At 44.2% G+C, this 15669-nt stretch overlaps 1 protein-coding gene across 1 annotated transcript in view; it reads left to right on the forward strand.

The window, feature by feature from the left end:
- The window catches only part of LOC139155570 (cAMP-dependent protein kinase type I-beta regulatory subunit), a 90990-nt gene that overhangs the window by 54459 nt on the left and 20862 nt on the right, over positions 1–15669 (forward strand). Inside the window, exons 8-9 of the mRNA XM_070730757.1 lie at positions 8259–8319; positions 10195–10316. Coding sequence (XP_070586858.1) covers positions 8259–8319; positions 10195–10316 — 183 coding nt within the window. The remainder of the gene's footprint in view (positions 1–8258; positions 8320–10194; positions 10317–15669) is intronic.

The following is a 15669-nucleotide window of genomic DNA, read 5'->3' on the forward strand; positions in this document are numbered from 1 at the left end:
TTTTTAATAGGAAAGTGAACACAAGAACAAGGGGACACAATCTGAAGTTAGTTGGGGGAAAGATCAAAAGCAACATGAGAAAATATTATTTTACTGAAAGAGTAGTAGATCCTTGGAACAAACTTCCAGCACACGTGGTTGGTAAATCCACAGTAACTGAATTTAAACATGCTTGGGATAAACATATATCCATCGTAAGATAAAATACAGGAAATAGTATAAGGGCAGACTAGATGGACCATGAGGTCTTTTCTGCCGTCAATCTTCTATGTTTCTATGTTTCTAATACTCAGATTGAGGGTTCCTTTTTCCCAAGTGCATTAATAGCAATACCATTTAGACTCATATACCACTTCATAGTGCTTTCTACAGCCTTCTCTAAACGGTTTACAGAATCAGCATATTGCCCCCAACAATCTGGATCCTTATTAACCAGGCCATCCAGTTTGGAGGCTTCACAAAGCAACAATAGAGCCTTAAAAAAATAAAACACCCTGCGACTCGGTCCATAAATCACAGCAGAGGATTTTATGTCCTGCGTGCGTGAACTTTTCTTGGGTTGGGTTGGTTGGGACTGTCCTGCCGATGAGAGGACCAGATGGAGTGCACGGAGAGGCTGCAGGTGGGATGCTTGGTCAAGACCGGACGACTTTTGGCTGTCATTTTCCTGGCCTGTGGCTCGGCCGATGCGTTCGCAAGGGCTGATTGAAATGGCATTCGCGCTTTTTATTTTTCAGTGCTGTATCGAGTTGCAAATTCTGGACTCGACGGCTGCCTGTAAATCTTTTTATTTTTCCAAGCTGGCTTGGCATTGTTTTTCCTTCTTCTTCTTCTTCTTTTTTTTTTTCCTAAGTGGAATACTCTTTCCCTCTCCCCCGCTTCGTTCCTGCACTTGTCATTTCATATATCTTAAAAGTCTCCTCTTGCGGCTTCTGCTAATACAGTGGTACCTCGTGATACGAGCCCCTCGTGATACGAGCCCCTCGTGATACGAGCCCCTCGTGATACGAGCCCCTCGTGATACGAGCCCCTCGTGATACGAACCCCTCGTGATACGAACCCCTCGTGATACGAACATCTCGTGATACGAACCCCTCGTGATACGAACATCTCGTGATACGAACATCTCGAGATACGAACCCGGGGTTCGGAAATTTTTTGCCTCTTCTTACGAACTTTTTTCGGCTTACGAACCCTCCGCAGATCGCAAAATGGTGCTCCGCTGGGCGCCACTGCCCAGCTGTCATTTTTTAAAACAGCCGGGGGGCTCCTCGGCGTTCTCCCGAACCCGGACTTTTCGGGTTCGGGTTCGGGAGGCCGCCAAGAAGCGCCGCCGCCCGGCTGTCACCTTCTGAAACAGCCGGGGGGAGGCTTTTGGTGTTCTCCCAAACGCCGAACCCGGAAGTTCAGGTTCAGGTTCCGGAGGCCGCCGAGAAGCGCCCAGCTGTTTCAGAAGGTTACAGCTGGGTGCCGCCGCTCGGCGGAGCGCCGTTTTTGCAATCGGCGGCAGCGTTTTCGGCCGATCTGGAGGCTAGAAAGGAGGTGGGGAATCCCAATACATGACAGCCAGGCGGCGGCGCTTCTCGGCGGCCTCCCGAACCCGAAAAGTTTGGATTCGGGTTCGGGTTCGGGAGAACACCGAGAAGCCCCCCGGCTGTTTTAAAAGGTGACAGCCAGGCGGCGGCGCCCAGCGGAGCGCCATTTTGGGATATGTTTTTTTGCACGGATTAATCGCTTTTACATTGTTTCCTATGGGAAACAATGTTTTGTCTTACGAACGTTTCGCCTTACGGACCTACTTCCGGAACCAATTAGGTTCGTAAGACGAGGTATTACTGTATTGTGCAGGGTTTTGGATGAGAAGGGTTGCGACGAGGGAAGGGGCATGTCGGCCTGGATCGGCACGTTGCCTTTTAATCCTCCCCCCCCTCCCCCCCTCCCCTGGGTGGATTGGTGGGACGTCTTGGCATGTCTGTGGAGAAACCTTTTATCATCCAGGTCATGGTTGTCCCAAAGGTGCTTTTTTCCAAGAGGCAACTGGACTTTCTGGTTTTTCTTTGAAGGCATTTTGGCTTCACATCCAAGAAGCGTCTTGGCAGTTGCACAACCCCAAGGAGAGATCCAGCTGTTTTGTAGGTTTTTTCACAGGCTGCATACTTTTCAGTTGAGGTTCTCCAGATTTAGGGAGAAGGGTGCACAACGGAACCAGGCTACCATGATTAAATAATAATGATGATAATGATAATGATAATTATCGGCATTGGTTGCCGATCAGTTTCTGATCACAATTCAAAGTGTTGGTCATGACCTTTAAAGCCCTACATGGCATGGGACCAGAGTACCTCTGGAACCACCTGCTACCACACGAATCCCAGCGACCGATAAGGTCCCACAGAGTTGGCCTTCTCCGAGTCCCGTCGACTAAACAATGTCGTTTGGCAGGCCCCAGGGGAAGAGCCTTCTCTGTGGTGGCCCCGGCCCTCTGGAACCAACTCCCCCCGGAGATTAGAAGTGCCCCCACCCTCCCTGTCTTTCGTAAACTACTCAAGACTCACTTATACTGCCAGGCATGGGGGAGTTGAGATATTCCTTTCCCCTAGGCCATTACAAGTTATGCATGGTATGTTTGTGTGTATGTTTGGTTTTATAATAGGGGTTTTAGTTGTTTTTTATTATTGGATTGTTACATGCTGTTTTTATCATTGTTGTTAGCCGCCCCGAGTCTACGGAGATGGGCGGCATACAAATCCAATAAATAAATAAATAAATGAATGAATGAATGAATGAATAAATAAATAGATAATGATAATGATAATGAGCCAGAATTGAAAAATCAACAGACATCCAAAGTGCAGACTCTGCAAAGAAACAGATGAAACAATTGATCACATACTCAGCTGCTGCAAAAAGATCGCACAGACTGACTACAAGCATAGACACGATGCTGTGGCACAGATGATCCACTGGAACTTGTGCCGGAACTACCATTTACCAGTGACAAAGAACTGGTGGGATCATAAGCCCGAAAAAGTGGTCGAAAATGAGCAAGCAAAACTACTGTGGGACTTCAGACTTCAGACTGACCGAATTCTGAAGCACAACACACCAGACATCCTGATTGTGGAGGAAAAGAAAGTATGGATCATCGACATCGCAATCCCAGGAGACAGAAGAATTGAGGAGAAGCAGCTAGAGAAATTAGTGAAATACGAAGATCTAAAAATCGAGCTGCAACGACTCTGGCATAAGCCAGTGAAAGTGGTCCCAGTGGTCCTGGGCACGCTGGGCACAGTGCCAAAGGATCTCAGCGGACATTTGAAAACCATCGGAATTGACAACATCTCTATCTGTCAATTGCAAAAGGCCGCTTTACTGGGATCGGCAAACATAATTCGCCGCTACATCACGCAGTGCTAGGTGCTTGGGAAGCGCCCGACTGCTGATGAAATACAAAATCCAGCATAGTGATCTCGTTTGCTGTGTTGTATTGACATAATAATAATAATAATAATAATAATAATAATAATAATAATAATAATAATAATGGAGAAGGAGATGGAGAGGAGGGAGTGGGAAGAGAGAGAAAGAGAGACTGATTAGTAACAGCAAGACTTGGTGTAAAAAAAGGTTGTTGAACTCTGATTAATTTGGAAATGTACAGTATATACTATTGATATATTCCCAAGGTACTACATATGTATTGATGCATATACGGTAACTAGGAAAAAACTGCTGTGGGTGACCTTGGGCTGTTTGTATGTGTGTTTATGGGTGGGGTGGGGGGACTGCAAAATTTGTTCCCTTCTGTGTACGGCTTCCATCAGAGACACATGTACAATCTGGAGCAGGATCGCCCCGAGCGAACCTTAGCATGTGATTTAATGGAGTTGTCTTGGGATCAGAGACGGTAATATATAACAGCTTTTGGAAGGGGATCAGTCCCTCCACTCCATCGGCCTCTTATTTACCTTTGGCATGACATTTCTCCCTTCGTACTGCAACCTGGCTCCAACCGAATTGACTGCTTTTATTTCCCTTTATATGGCTGGTGAAAGAAAGAAAGAAGGAAGGAAGGAAGGAAGAAAAAAGAGAAAGGAAGAAAGAAAAAGCGAGAAAGAGAGAGAAAGAAAGAAAAAGGAAGGAAGAAAGAGAGAGAGAAAGAAGGAAGGAAGGAAGAGAAAGATGGAAAGAGAGAGAGAGAAAGAAAGGAGAGAGACAGAGAGGGAAAAAGGAAGGAAGAAAAAAGAGAAAGGAAGAAAGAAAGAAAAAGCAAGAAAGAGAGAGAAAGAAAGAAAAAGGAAGGAAGAAAGAAAGGAAGGAAGAGAGAGAGAAAGAAGGAAGGAAGAGAAAGAAGGAAAGAGAGAGAGAAAAAGAAAAGAGAGAGACAGAGAAGGAGGGAAGAGAACAAAAGAGAGAGAGAGAAAGAAAAAGGAAGGAAGGAAGAAAAAAGAGAATGGAAGAAAGAAAGAAAGAAAGAGAGAGAGAGAGAAAGAAAGAGAAAGAAAGAAAAAGGAAGGAAGAGCAAGAAAGAAAAGGAAGGAAGAGAAAGAGAAAGAAAGAAAGAAGAGAAGAAAAGAGAAGAGAAGAGAAGAGAAGAAAAAACAGAACTTGGGAGTTTCCTAAAGAGTCCCTGGGCCATATTGGCAATTCTGTGTTGGCATTTGCTAAGAAGCAACGGGAAGATTTACAACTTTGAGAAACCCGTTTAGTTTGATATCCGGGACTTTTTCGCCCTGTGCCCCTCCCTCCCTCCCTCCCTCCCTCCCTCCCTCCCTCCCTCCCTCCCTCCCTCCCTCCCTCCTCACCGAATCCTAACCTAACTCTGGTTTTAATTACCTCTGTGGGTTGATGAGTCCCTCTGCTCTGTGATGATGTCTTCTTCAAATCTTTGGGCAACCCACAGATGTTTGGAAGACAGGATGCAACCTCTGCATCGGCTCTTCACCTCCCCCCAAATCCCCACCAGTCGCCCCGTTGCACCTGGTGGATGTGGGGCAACCACCTGCCTCTCTTCCTCCAGCTGTCAGCATCTGCTGGCCACGAGAAACTTCCCAGACCGGAATGGTGTGGGAGGCTGTCCAGTTTTCTATCCTGAGCTGTCTGCTGTGGACGAATGTCCGGTCGTTATAGGGTCTCTGGAAATTGTGGCCCACCTGCCCACCCCCAACAAGGTCAAAGTTTCCCTTGCATTTTGGAAGGGAAACAAACACCTGGATTTCAGCGGCAGTGGACATCAAGAAAGAATTTAGGAAAAGGAAGGATACACGTGGGTCCAATAAATGCCTTTCTCCTCTGACCAATGTTCAAGGGTTAAATAGGGTTCAGGTTTCTATGTTTCTGTCTCATTCTTCCTCCTTTCCTAAAATTGCACTAGCCCCCTCCGAGGAGAAAATGGCCCCCTTTTTCTCTCTTAAAAACATAGAAACCTAGAAGATTGACAGCAGAAAAAGACCTCCTGCTCCATCTAGTCTGCCCTTATACTATTTCCTGTATTTATTATTATTATTTTATTATTATTTATTGGATTTCTATGCCACCCCTCTCTGTAGAATCTGTAGATTTTACCTTAAGGTGGATCTATGTTTATCCCAGGCATGTTGAAATTCAGTGACTGTGGATTTACCAACCACGTCTGCTGGAAGTTTGTTCCAAGCATCTGCTACTCTTTCAGTAAAATAATATTTTCTCACGTTGCTTCTGATCTTTCCCCCAACTCACCTCAAATTGTGACCCCTTGTTCTTGTGTTCACTTTCCTCCTGGACCTTATTTAACCCTTTAATGTATTTAAATGTCCAGAGGGAGTTCGTTTCAGACGGCTGGGGCTGTCACAGAGAAGGCTCTGCCTCTAGGCCCCAGCAGTCGACATAGAAACATAGAAAATTGACGTCAGAAAAAGATCTTCTGGTTCATCTAGTCTGCCCTTATACTATTTCCTGTATTTTATCTTACAATGGATCTATGTTTATCCCAGGCATGTTTAAATTCAGTGACTGTGGATTTACCAACTACGCTGGCTGGAAGTTTGTTCCTAGCAAATAATATTTTCTCACATTGCTTCTGATCTTTCCCCCAACCAACCTCAGATTGTGTCCCCTTGTTCTTGTGTTCACTTTCCTATTAAAAACACTTCCCTCCTGAACCTTATTTAACCCTTTAACATATTTAAATGTTTCGATCATGTCCCCCCTTTCCCTTCTGTCCTCCAGACTATACAGATTAAGTTCATTCAGTCTTTCCTGATAAGTTTTATGCTTAAGACCTTCCACCATTTTTGTAGCCCATCTTTGGACCCGTTCAATTTTATCCGTATCTTTTTGTAGGTGAGGTCTCCAGAACTGAACACAGTATTATTCCAAATGGGGTCTCACCAGCGCTCTATATAGCGGGATCACAATCTCCCTCTTCCTGCTTGTTATCCCTCTAGCTATGCAGCCAAGCATAGCTCTTTGGGAAGGGCAACTCCCCCCCCCCCCTCTGCTTTTTGTCTTGTTAAACTGGCAAGGGAAAAACCCGGGAAGTATCCGATTATCTGCTTAATTCCAGGTCCTTTTTAGATGCTTGAATCGATTCTTCACACGCATTAGCCCATCGAGATGTGGATCATAATTGAGTTGTTTTTTTTCCGCCCTCTTGTTTTGAAGCTGCTGGGAAGGGAAGGGTGTGGGTCTCCCCATTGCCCGAACATTGTGCCCTGTTTGCCCTCCACGTTAATTTCCACCCACTTAAAAGGACCACACGATGCAATTTACGAAGGGCGAGGTTTTTCTTTTGGTGGGAACTCTGTGGGCGCAAGGAGATGGTGCTTTTTAGTTCTGGAGTGTATATATTTTTTAAAGAAAATATAATCTTTGTTGAAGATAAATAGGGGAGAGGATACATAAAGCAAAAGGACTATGCAAATATTGGTACAAATGTACATGGATTTAGAGTATGCAGTTATAAATCAAAATACACTCTTACATATATAAAATAGAATAGAATAGAATTTTTATTGGCCAAGTGTGATTGGACACACGAGGAATTTGTCTTGGTGCATATGCTCTCAACGTACATAAAATGAAATATACGTTTGTCAAGAATCATGTGGTACAACACTTAATGATTGTCATAGGGGTCAAATAAGCAATGAAGAAGCAATATTAATAAAAATCTTAGGATATAAGCAACAAGTTACAGTCATGCAGTCAACATGGGAGGAAATGGGTGAAAGGAATGATGAGAAAAACTAGTAGAATAGAAGTGCAGATTTAGTAAAAAGTCTGACAGTGTTGAGGGAATTATTTGTTTAGTAGAGTGATGGCGTTCAGGAAAAAACTGTTCTTGTGTCTAGTTGTCTTGGTGTGCAGTGCTCTGTAGCGACGTTTTGAGGGTAGGAGTTGAAACAATTTGTGTCCAGGATGTGAGGGGTCAGTAAATATTTTACCCGCCCTCTTTTTGACTCGTGCAGTATACAGGTTCTCAATGGAAGGCAGGTTGGCAGCAATTGTTTTTTCTGCAGTTCTGATTCTCCTCTGAAGTCTGTGTCGGTCCTGTTGGGTTGCAGCACCAAACCAGACAGTTATAGAGGTGCAGATGACAGACTCAATGATTCCTCTGTAGAACTGGATCAGCAGCTCCTTGGGCAGTTTGAGCTTCCTGAGCTGGCGCAGAAAGAACCTTCTTTGTTGTGCTTTTTTAATGATGTTTTTGATGTTAGGTGACCATTTTAGGTCTTGAGATATGATAGAACCTAGAAATAAAAAAGGAGATAAAGCTAAAGAAAGAGAAAGAGAAGGAATGAAAAAGGGAAAGGAAAGAGAAGAGGAAAATTTAAAAATAAAAGAAAAGAAAGAAGAGAAAAATTAATATCTATAAATTTATCAGATGTCGTAAGTAGTGCAAACTTATCCATTGACCCGATTACTCTACAGCTTTTAAGTTCTTTACTATCAGTATAGATGAAGGTTTTGAGTTTCTAAACTTGAGTTAGAGTTTAAATTTTGTCATTTTGAATTTGTTCACCCTTTTATCAATGACTCATAATGTTATTTTATAAGTTCGTGGGATAGTTGTTTGGGTGAAGGGTAAGAGGATTATGATGGAGTTGTATGTTGTATTTTCTCCAGCCAAATGTACCATTTATTCCACGCTTTGTAGAGTATTCCCCCCCTTGCTTTACGTCTTTTGACCCTTAAGATCTCCTCTGGGGTTGGCAGTGATGAGGGTAACATTAATTCTTCGCCTTCTTTGTTTTCCCCCTCCTTTGCTTTCCCAACAGGGCAGCACGTTGAGGAAACGGAAAATGTACGAAGAATTCCTGAGCAAGGTTTCCATTTTGGGTGCGTAGCTTTGTCCATTTGTTGTGTGTGTGTTGGATTGTTTCCTTCACTGGGATTCAGCCTGGGGCAAATGGGCAATAAATAAACCGGACAATAAACCTTGGGGTGAGTGGTAATGGGAGAGGTCAGCCTCCACTTCTCCACTCGTAAGAGAATACCCTACGCTACTAGACTTACAATCCTAGGTTTAGAAAGCTTAGAACTACATCGCCTTAATTATGACCTAAAATTATACTAATTATAGTATACTAATGATAGTCCATAAAATCATCTGCTACAACGTCCTTCCTGTCAATGACTACTTCAGCTTCAACCACAACAACACATAAGCACACAACAGATACAGACTTAAAGTAAACCGCTCTAAACTCGACTGCAGGAAATACGACTTTAGTAACCGAGTAGTTGATGCATGGAACTCACTACCAGACTCTGTAGTATCATCACCTAACCTCCAAAGGTTTGCCCACTTAGACTATCCACTGTTGACCTCTTCTGATTCCTAAGAGGTCAGTAAGGGGTGTGCATAAGTGCACCAAAGTGCCTTCCATCCCCTGTCCTAATGTTTCTCTTTTACTAGTATCATGTATAAAAATACAGGGGGTGGACAAAGAAATGGAAACACCTTGCAGCTCTTCCGTGGAATCCAGATTTGTGAAGCTCCCTTTGAACAGTTTTTGTGGAAATTGGGTTCTGTACGTGTCTATTGAGCTCTGCAGTGATTTTAGGAGCTGTGGTCTTGCGATCCGCTCGAACCATTCGCTTTAGAGTCCGACGGTCTCTCTCAGACGATTTCGACTTTCGACCAGACCTGTGCTTGGCTGAGGACGTTTTCCCTTCTCTTTGAAAAGCAGTCATGACTTTTGAGACATTGCCTCTTGAAACGCCAAACATTCGTGCCCTTTCTGTTACACTAGCGCCTGCCATTTGGCCTCTTTGAAAGTCTGAGAGGTCTGCCATTTCTAGAAGGTTATAAACAATTTCCTTAAATTTCTGTAAAAAAAAAAGGGAGTTTAAAAAAACATATAAAATAACAGAATTATTTTAAAAAAAACATTAAAATATGTCAAGTTTTGATTGATTTGAACATGTTCAAACATTATGATGCCAAAACGTCAAGTGTTTCCATTGTTTTGTCCACTCCCTGTATTATTATATCTTTTGTATACCACCAATACGTACGTGACAAAACAAACAAACAACCAAACAAATAAATACGATGGTCTTGGTTGAGATTTTATTGTATTTTTCCAACTTGTTTAATGAGCATTTTAAGTGATAACGGCACTGGGAAAAAGCGACTTACGACCATTCTCCACACTTACGACCGTTGTAACGCGACTCTTGGTTACGTGATCTTGGCCCCCTGACTCATATTTATACTTTTGTGACCTTCTGGGCAAGCAAAGTCAACGAGGAAGGCAGATTCACTGAACAAATGTGTCCCTAAGTTAATAACTACAGGGATTCCATTAATAGGCATGGTGAGAAAAGTTGTAAAACTGGGCAAAACCTACTTGACAACTGTCTCGCTTTGCGACAGAAATCCTGTGCTCATCATTGGTGGTCGTAAGACGAGGACTACCTCTGTGTGATAGTGTAGAGTGAATGCTGGCTGGGGAATTCTGGGAGTTGAAGTCCAGATATCTTCAAGTTGCCAAGGTTGGGAAACACTGGTGTAGAGAAGCAGTTGTAGTAATCTTGAAACATGGCTTCCATCATTGCTGGACTCCAGGGTTCATATTCCACAGCCACCGGCGTTGAAGCATTGAATAAGGCAGAATGAGTGCCCAAGGGTCTGTGGGTGACCAGAGACAAGTGGGCTGAAGGAGCAAGCCCAAATTTTAACTGTCCCGGTGCTCTTTCCTCTCGTAGGATCACTGGACAAGTGGGAGCGGCTGACGGTGGCCGATGCACTAGAGACGGTCCAGTTTGAGGATGGAGAGAAAATTGTGGTCCAGGGGGAGCCCGGGGACGACTTTTTCATCATCACAGAGGTAAAACGTGACGTCTTCAGGCCTATCAAACCTCTGGCCCATCAAATGACATGGCCTTCTCCTCGTTGCCGTCGCTTAAATGGTTAACTTACTGTTGGGTACCAGTTAAGATTGCAAACCTTAGAAGGTCAAGATGACTAGGGCTTTAAAAAAAACTTTATGCGGAGAGAGTAACAATGAAAGAGCTGGCAAGCCAGTAAGAGCTGGGAACATTGTTAGCACCTGGAAAGAAACAATGGAAAAAACCCTGTATGGAAAACATTTTTCGCAGAGAGTAACAATGAAAGGGCCTGCAAGGTAAGAGCTAGGAAGACCATTAACAGATAGGTAGGACTGAAAAAAGGGGGTGGAAAGCTACACTTAGAGTATAAGACACACCCAAATTATCAGCCTCTTTTAGGGAGGAAAAAAGTGCATCTTATATAGTGGTACCTCGTGATACGAACCCCTCGTGATCATAGTTCCCTCTAAGCTGAGCAGTGAGCAATGGCTCACTTAAAAATCATCATCAACTCAGAGTTTTTCAAACCTGCCCAGAAGCCGAGAGGGAAAGAGTGAGAGGGAAACGCTCAGACACTATACTTTTCCACCACCCCCCCAAAAAAATTAGAGGGAACACTGCTCGTGATATGAACATTTCGAGATACGAACCCGGGGTTTGGAATTTTTTTGCCTCTTCTTATGAACTTTTTTCGATTTACGAACCCACCGCAGATCGCAAAATGGCGCTCTGCTTGGCGCCGCCGCCCGGCTGTCACCTTTTGAAACAGCCGGGGGGCTTCTCGGCATTCTCCCGAACCCGAACCCAAACCCGAACTTTTGCCGAACTTTTTGGTTTCGGTTTCGGTTTCGGGAGGCTGCTGAGAAGCGCTGCTGCCCGCCTGTCACCTTCTGAAAGTTCAGGTTCAGGTTCGGGTTCCGGAGGCTGCCAAGAAGTGCCCGGCTGTTTCAGAAGGTTACAGCCGGGCGGCACCGCCCGGCGGAGTGCCATTTTTGCGATCGGCGTCGTCGTTTTCAGCTGATCTGGAGGCTGAAACGGAGGTGGGGAATCCCAACAGGGAATTCCATGGGCGGTGCTTTGACGTCACGAAGACGTCCTTCCTGGTCGGAGACATTGTTTCTTCTTACGAACTTTTCGCCTTACGAACCTCCTTCTGGAACCAATTAAGTTCGTAAGACGAGGTATTACTGTACTTTAAAAAATATGGTGCAATAAAATACAAAAAAATATGCAAATAAAAGGACAGTAGGAGGGAAAGGAAAAGCAAAAACAAAAGTGAGGAAGGGTAGGAAGAGAAAAAGAAAAAAGGAAACATTAGAAACATAGAAGACTGACGGCGGAAAAAGACCTCCTGGTCCATCTAGTCTGCCCTTATACTATTTCCTGTATTTTATCTTAGGATGGATCTATGTTTATCCCAGGCATGTTTAAATTCAGTTACTGTGGATTTATCTACCACATCTGCTGGAAGTTTGTTCCAAGGATCTACTACTCTTTCAGTAAAATAATATTTTCTCATGTTGCCTTTGATCATTCCCCCAACTAACTTCAGATTGTGTCCCCTTGTTCTTGTGTTCACTTTCCTATTAAAAACACTTCCCTCCTGGACCTCATTTAACCCTTTAACATATTTAAATGTTTCGGTCATGTCCCCCCTTTTCCTCCTGTCCTCCAGACTATACAGATTGAGTATAATTTTGAGTATACATTGATTTCTGATGATCCCTACAACAGTAAGATTATAGGGCAATGTAAAAAAATATTAATAACAACTTTCCGTTTTACCCAAATTTTATGAACCATTCATCTGTGCCACGGTCCATCCATCAAAACACTTTGCTGATTTTGCAGATTTTTGACCCACTCTGATATTCTCGTCCCCCCAACAAAAAGCCCGTCGTCTTGTCTGCCTTCACACATATCCGAGATCCCCGTTCCCACCCCGTTTTAAACTCAACTCCAGGTTTTCCCAGACTGGACAGATGTGGAATGCATCTGGTGGATTTTTCCAGGTCATGGAATTATCCCGTTTGAGATTCCTGGCACTCGGGCTTAAGGACCTTAAGCTCTGCACAGGAGGGACCGTTGCCATGAAGAATTACGATTTGGCAGGCGGGACCCACAGCAGATGCTCGGCTCTTCAATAACAAACCTGTAGCCCTGTCATAAACTATGCTCCCTGCTCTAGGGAGCTTGGCCTTATTAAAAGGTTTTACTTCCTCAAATTTGGTGGCGGAGTGTGTGTTTGTGTGTGTATGTGAAGGCACTTGTTTTTTAGAATAGAATAGAATTCTTTATTGGCCAAGTGTGATCGGACACACAAGGAATTTGTCTTTGGTGCAGATGCTCTCAGTGTACATAAAAGAAAATATGCATTTGTCATATGCAGGAGGTCCAACACTTAATGATTGTCATAGGGGTCAAATAAGCAGTGAAGAAACAATCGATATTAATAAAAATCTTAGGATACAAGCAACAAGTTACAGTCATACAGTCAACATGGGAGGAAATGGGTGAAAGGAATGATGAGAAAAACTAGTAGAATAGAAGTGCAGATTTAGTAGAAAGTCTGACAGTGTTGAGGGAATTATTTGTTTAGTAGAGTGATGGCGTTCGGGGAAAAACTGTTCTTGTGTCTAGTTGTCTTGGTGTGCAGTGCTCTGTAGCGACGTTTTGAGGGTGGGAGTTGAAACAGTTTGTGTCCAGGATGTGAGGGGTCAGTAAATATTTTCCCTGCCCTCTTTTTGACTCGTGCAGTATACAGGTCCTCAATGGAAGGCAGGTTGGCAGCCATTGTTTTGTTCTGCAGTTCTGATTCTCCTCTGACGTCTGTGTCGGGCCTATTGGGTTGCAGCACCAAACCAGACAGTTACAGAGGTGCAGATGACAGACTCAGTGATTCCTCTTGTCTGTGAAGAACCAAGCTGGGTGTTTCTCTCTTTTTCCAATCCAGCTTAAAATAAGTTATTGGTCAAATGTTTAGACCCGTGGCGGTGAATCTATGGCACGCATGTCACAGGTGGCGAATGGAGCCACATCTGTCAGCAGGTGAGCCTAGCTCAGCTCCAGTGTGCATGTGTGTGCTGGCCAGCTGATTTTTGGCTCGCGCAGAGGCTCTGAGAGGGCATTTTCGGCCTTCGGAGGGTCTCCAGGAGAGGGCATGGGGAGGGCACTTTCGCCCTCCACAGGCTCCATGAAGGCCTCTGGAGTTTGCTCAGGGTGAAAAACAGGCCTACTGGTGTTCTGTCGGGCTCTCTGGTAGACTCCCCCCCAAAATGCACAGATACAATTTCAGACACACACGTTTGAAAATTCAATGCAATGTTCTTTCTAATGAAAAGTCACTTAAACCAAGCCCTCTTTTGGTATAGCAAAGAGCACTCGTCTCCAAACAAACTGGTAATTTGTACAAGTCCCTTATCAGTCCTGTGATACTTAGCTTGCAGCTGTGAGGCAATTCACAGCCCTTCTTCTTTCACAAAGTGAAACACCCTTTGCTCTGGTTTAGTTTCAAAGCGGGGAAAAATCAGCACACAAAAGGTGAAAGTCAGCAAAGCAGTCACGAAACACAACGATCAGATAATCCTCCACAATGGCCAAACCCCCAGGCTGCTATTTATAGCAGCCTCACTAATGACCACAGCCCCACCCAACCACAGGTGGCCTCCTTTTCTTTGATAATAATCTCTCAGTTGTTGCTGCCTATGCATCGCTCTCCGCATGCGTGGCTGTATCATTAACTCTTGTTCTGAATCCAAGGAGGAGACAGATAATTGATCTCCTTCTGAGCTGTCTGCCACACTCTCCTCCTCCCTGTCACTCATGTCTTCTTGGTCAGAGGAGCCTTCATCATCAGATTCCACCGGGGGCAAAACAGGCCTGCAGCATGTGGATGTCTCCCCCACATCCACAGTCCTTGGGGCAGGAGCTGGGCCAGAGCTAACCACAACACCTGGGCCCACAGGAAGTTGGGAAATGGGCCATTTCCGGCCTCCAGGGAGGTTGGTAAGGCCGATTTTAATTTCCCCAGGCGGTATCTGTAAGCGCGCAAGCCGTTGCCCTAGCTCAGCTCCAGTGCACGTGTGCATGCTGGCTAGCTGATTTTCAGCTCATGCAGAGGCTCTGAGAAAGCATTTTCAGCCTCCTGAGGGCCTCCAGGGAGCAGGGGAGGGCTATTTCGCCCTCCGCCGGCTCCAAGAAAGCCTCTGGAGCCTGGGGTGGGCATAAATGGGCCTACCAGTGTTGTGGATATGGGGAAAAATAGGGAGTACTATGTACCTGCGCTGTCTTGAGTGACTTATAAAAGTAATAAAGCCAGGATTTTTTAAAAAAAAGTCAAAGGAAGGAAGGAAAGCAAAAGAAAGGAAAGAGAAAAAAGAAAGGAAAAAGGAGAGAAAGAACAAAGCAAAGGAGGAAGGGAAGAAAGAAAGGAGAGAGGGAAGGAAAGAAAGAGAAAGAAAGAAAGAAAGAAAAGAAGGAAGGAAGAAAGAGAAAGAAAGAAAGAAAGAAAGAAAGAAAGAAAGAGAAAGAAAGAGAGAGAGAAAGAAAGAGAGAAAGAAAGAAGGAAAGAAAGAAAACCTCTTTCTTTTACCCCATCTGAAAACTATAGGAGGGAGATTTATCTACGACTTAAAAAAATATGCAGCCAAATAGCTGTAAGGTACAAGGGAAACCATGTGGCTGGGCCCTTCTCCCTTTGCCAGGCCTTGCTGTTGCCTCTATGGCTCGAGACCCCTCCTGTGCCGTGCCTCATGGCCGGGAGCCCTCTGAGCCCAAAGGAGCCAAAACAGCCTCTCCGTCACCTTTCTCTCCGAGTTCCTTTACAACTGGAGATGCCAAGAATTAATCCAAGGACTGGTTTTCTTTTCTTTCCCTTTTTTTAAAAAACAGCAGCCACCGATTTGGAGGCTCCCTTTGTTTTGAACCTTTGCAAAGCACCTTGAGCTTAGATCACGGGACAAAAGCTGGAAAGAAAGAAAACAAGGAGGGAAGTGGTGGGGAAATGAAAGAGAGGCTCAATCAAAGCCAACCCGCTTGGAGGAACCTCTAAGCTGCCGTCTTAAGGTCACTGTGCCTCCTCTCATTTCGCTCCAGCGAGCCTGAAGATGGTTAACCGAATGTGATGCATAAGGTTACTTCCTCTGCACATTTAATTGTTATTTATTTATCTATCTATCTATCTATCTATCTATCTATCTATCTATCTATCTATCTATCTATCTATTTAATTTATTTAATTTATTTAATTTATTTAATTTATTTAATTTATTTATTTATTTATGTATCTATCTATCTATCTATCCTATCTATCTATTCATCCATCCATCCATCCATCCATCCATCCATCCATCC

The sequence above is a fragment of the Erythrolamprus reginae genome, unplaced genomic scaffold (genome assembly GCF_031021105.1).
Source record: "Erythrolamprus reginae isolate rEryReg1 unplaced genomic scaffold, rEryReg1.hap1 H_3, whole genome shotgun sequence".
Lineage (NCBI taxonomy): Eukaryota > Metazoa > Chordata > Lepidosauria > Squamata > Dipsadidae > Erythrolamprus > Erythrolamprus reginae.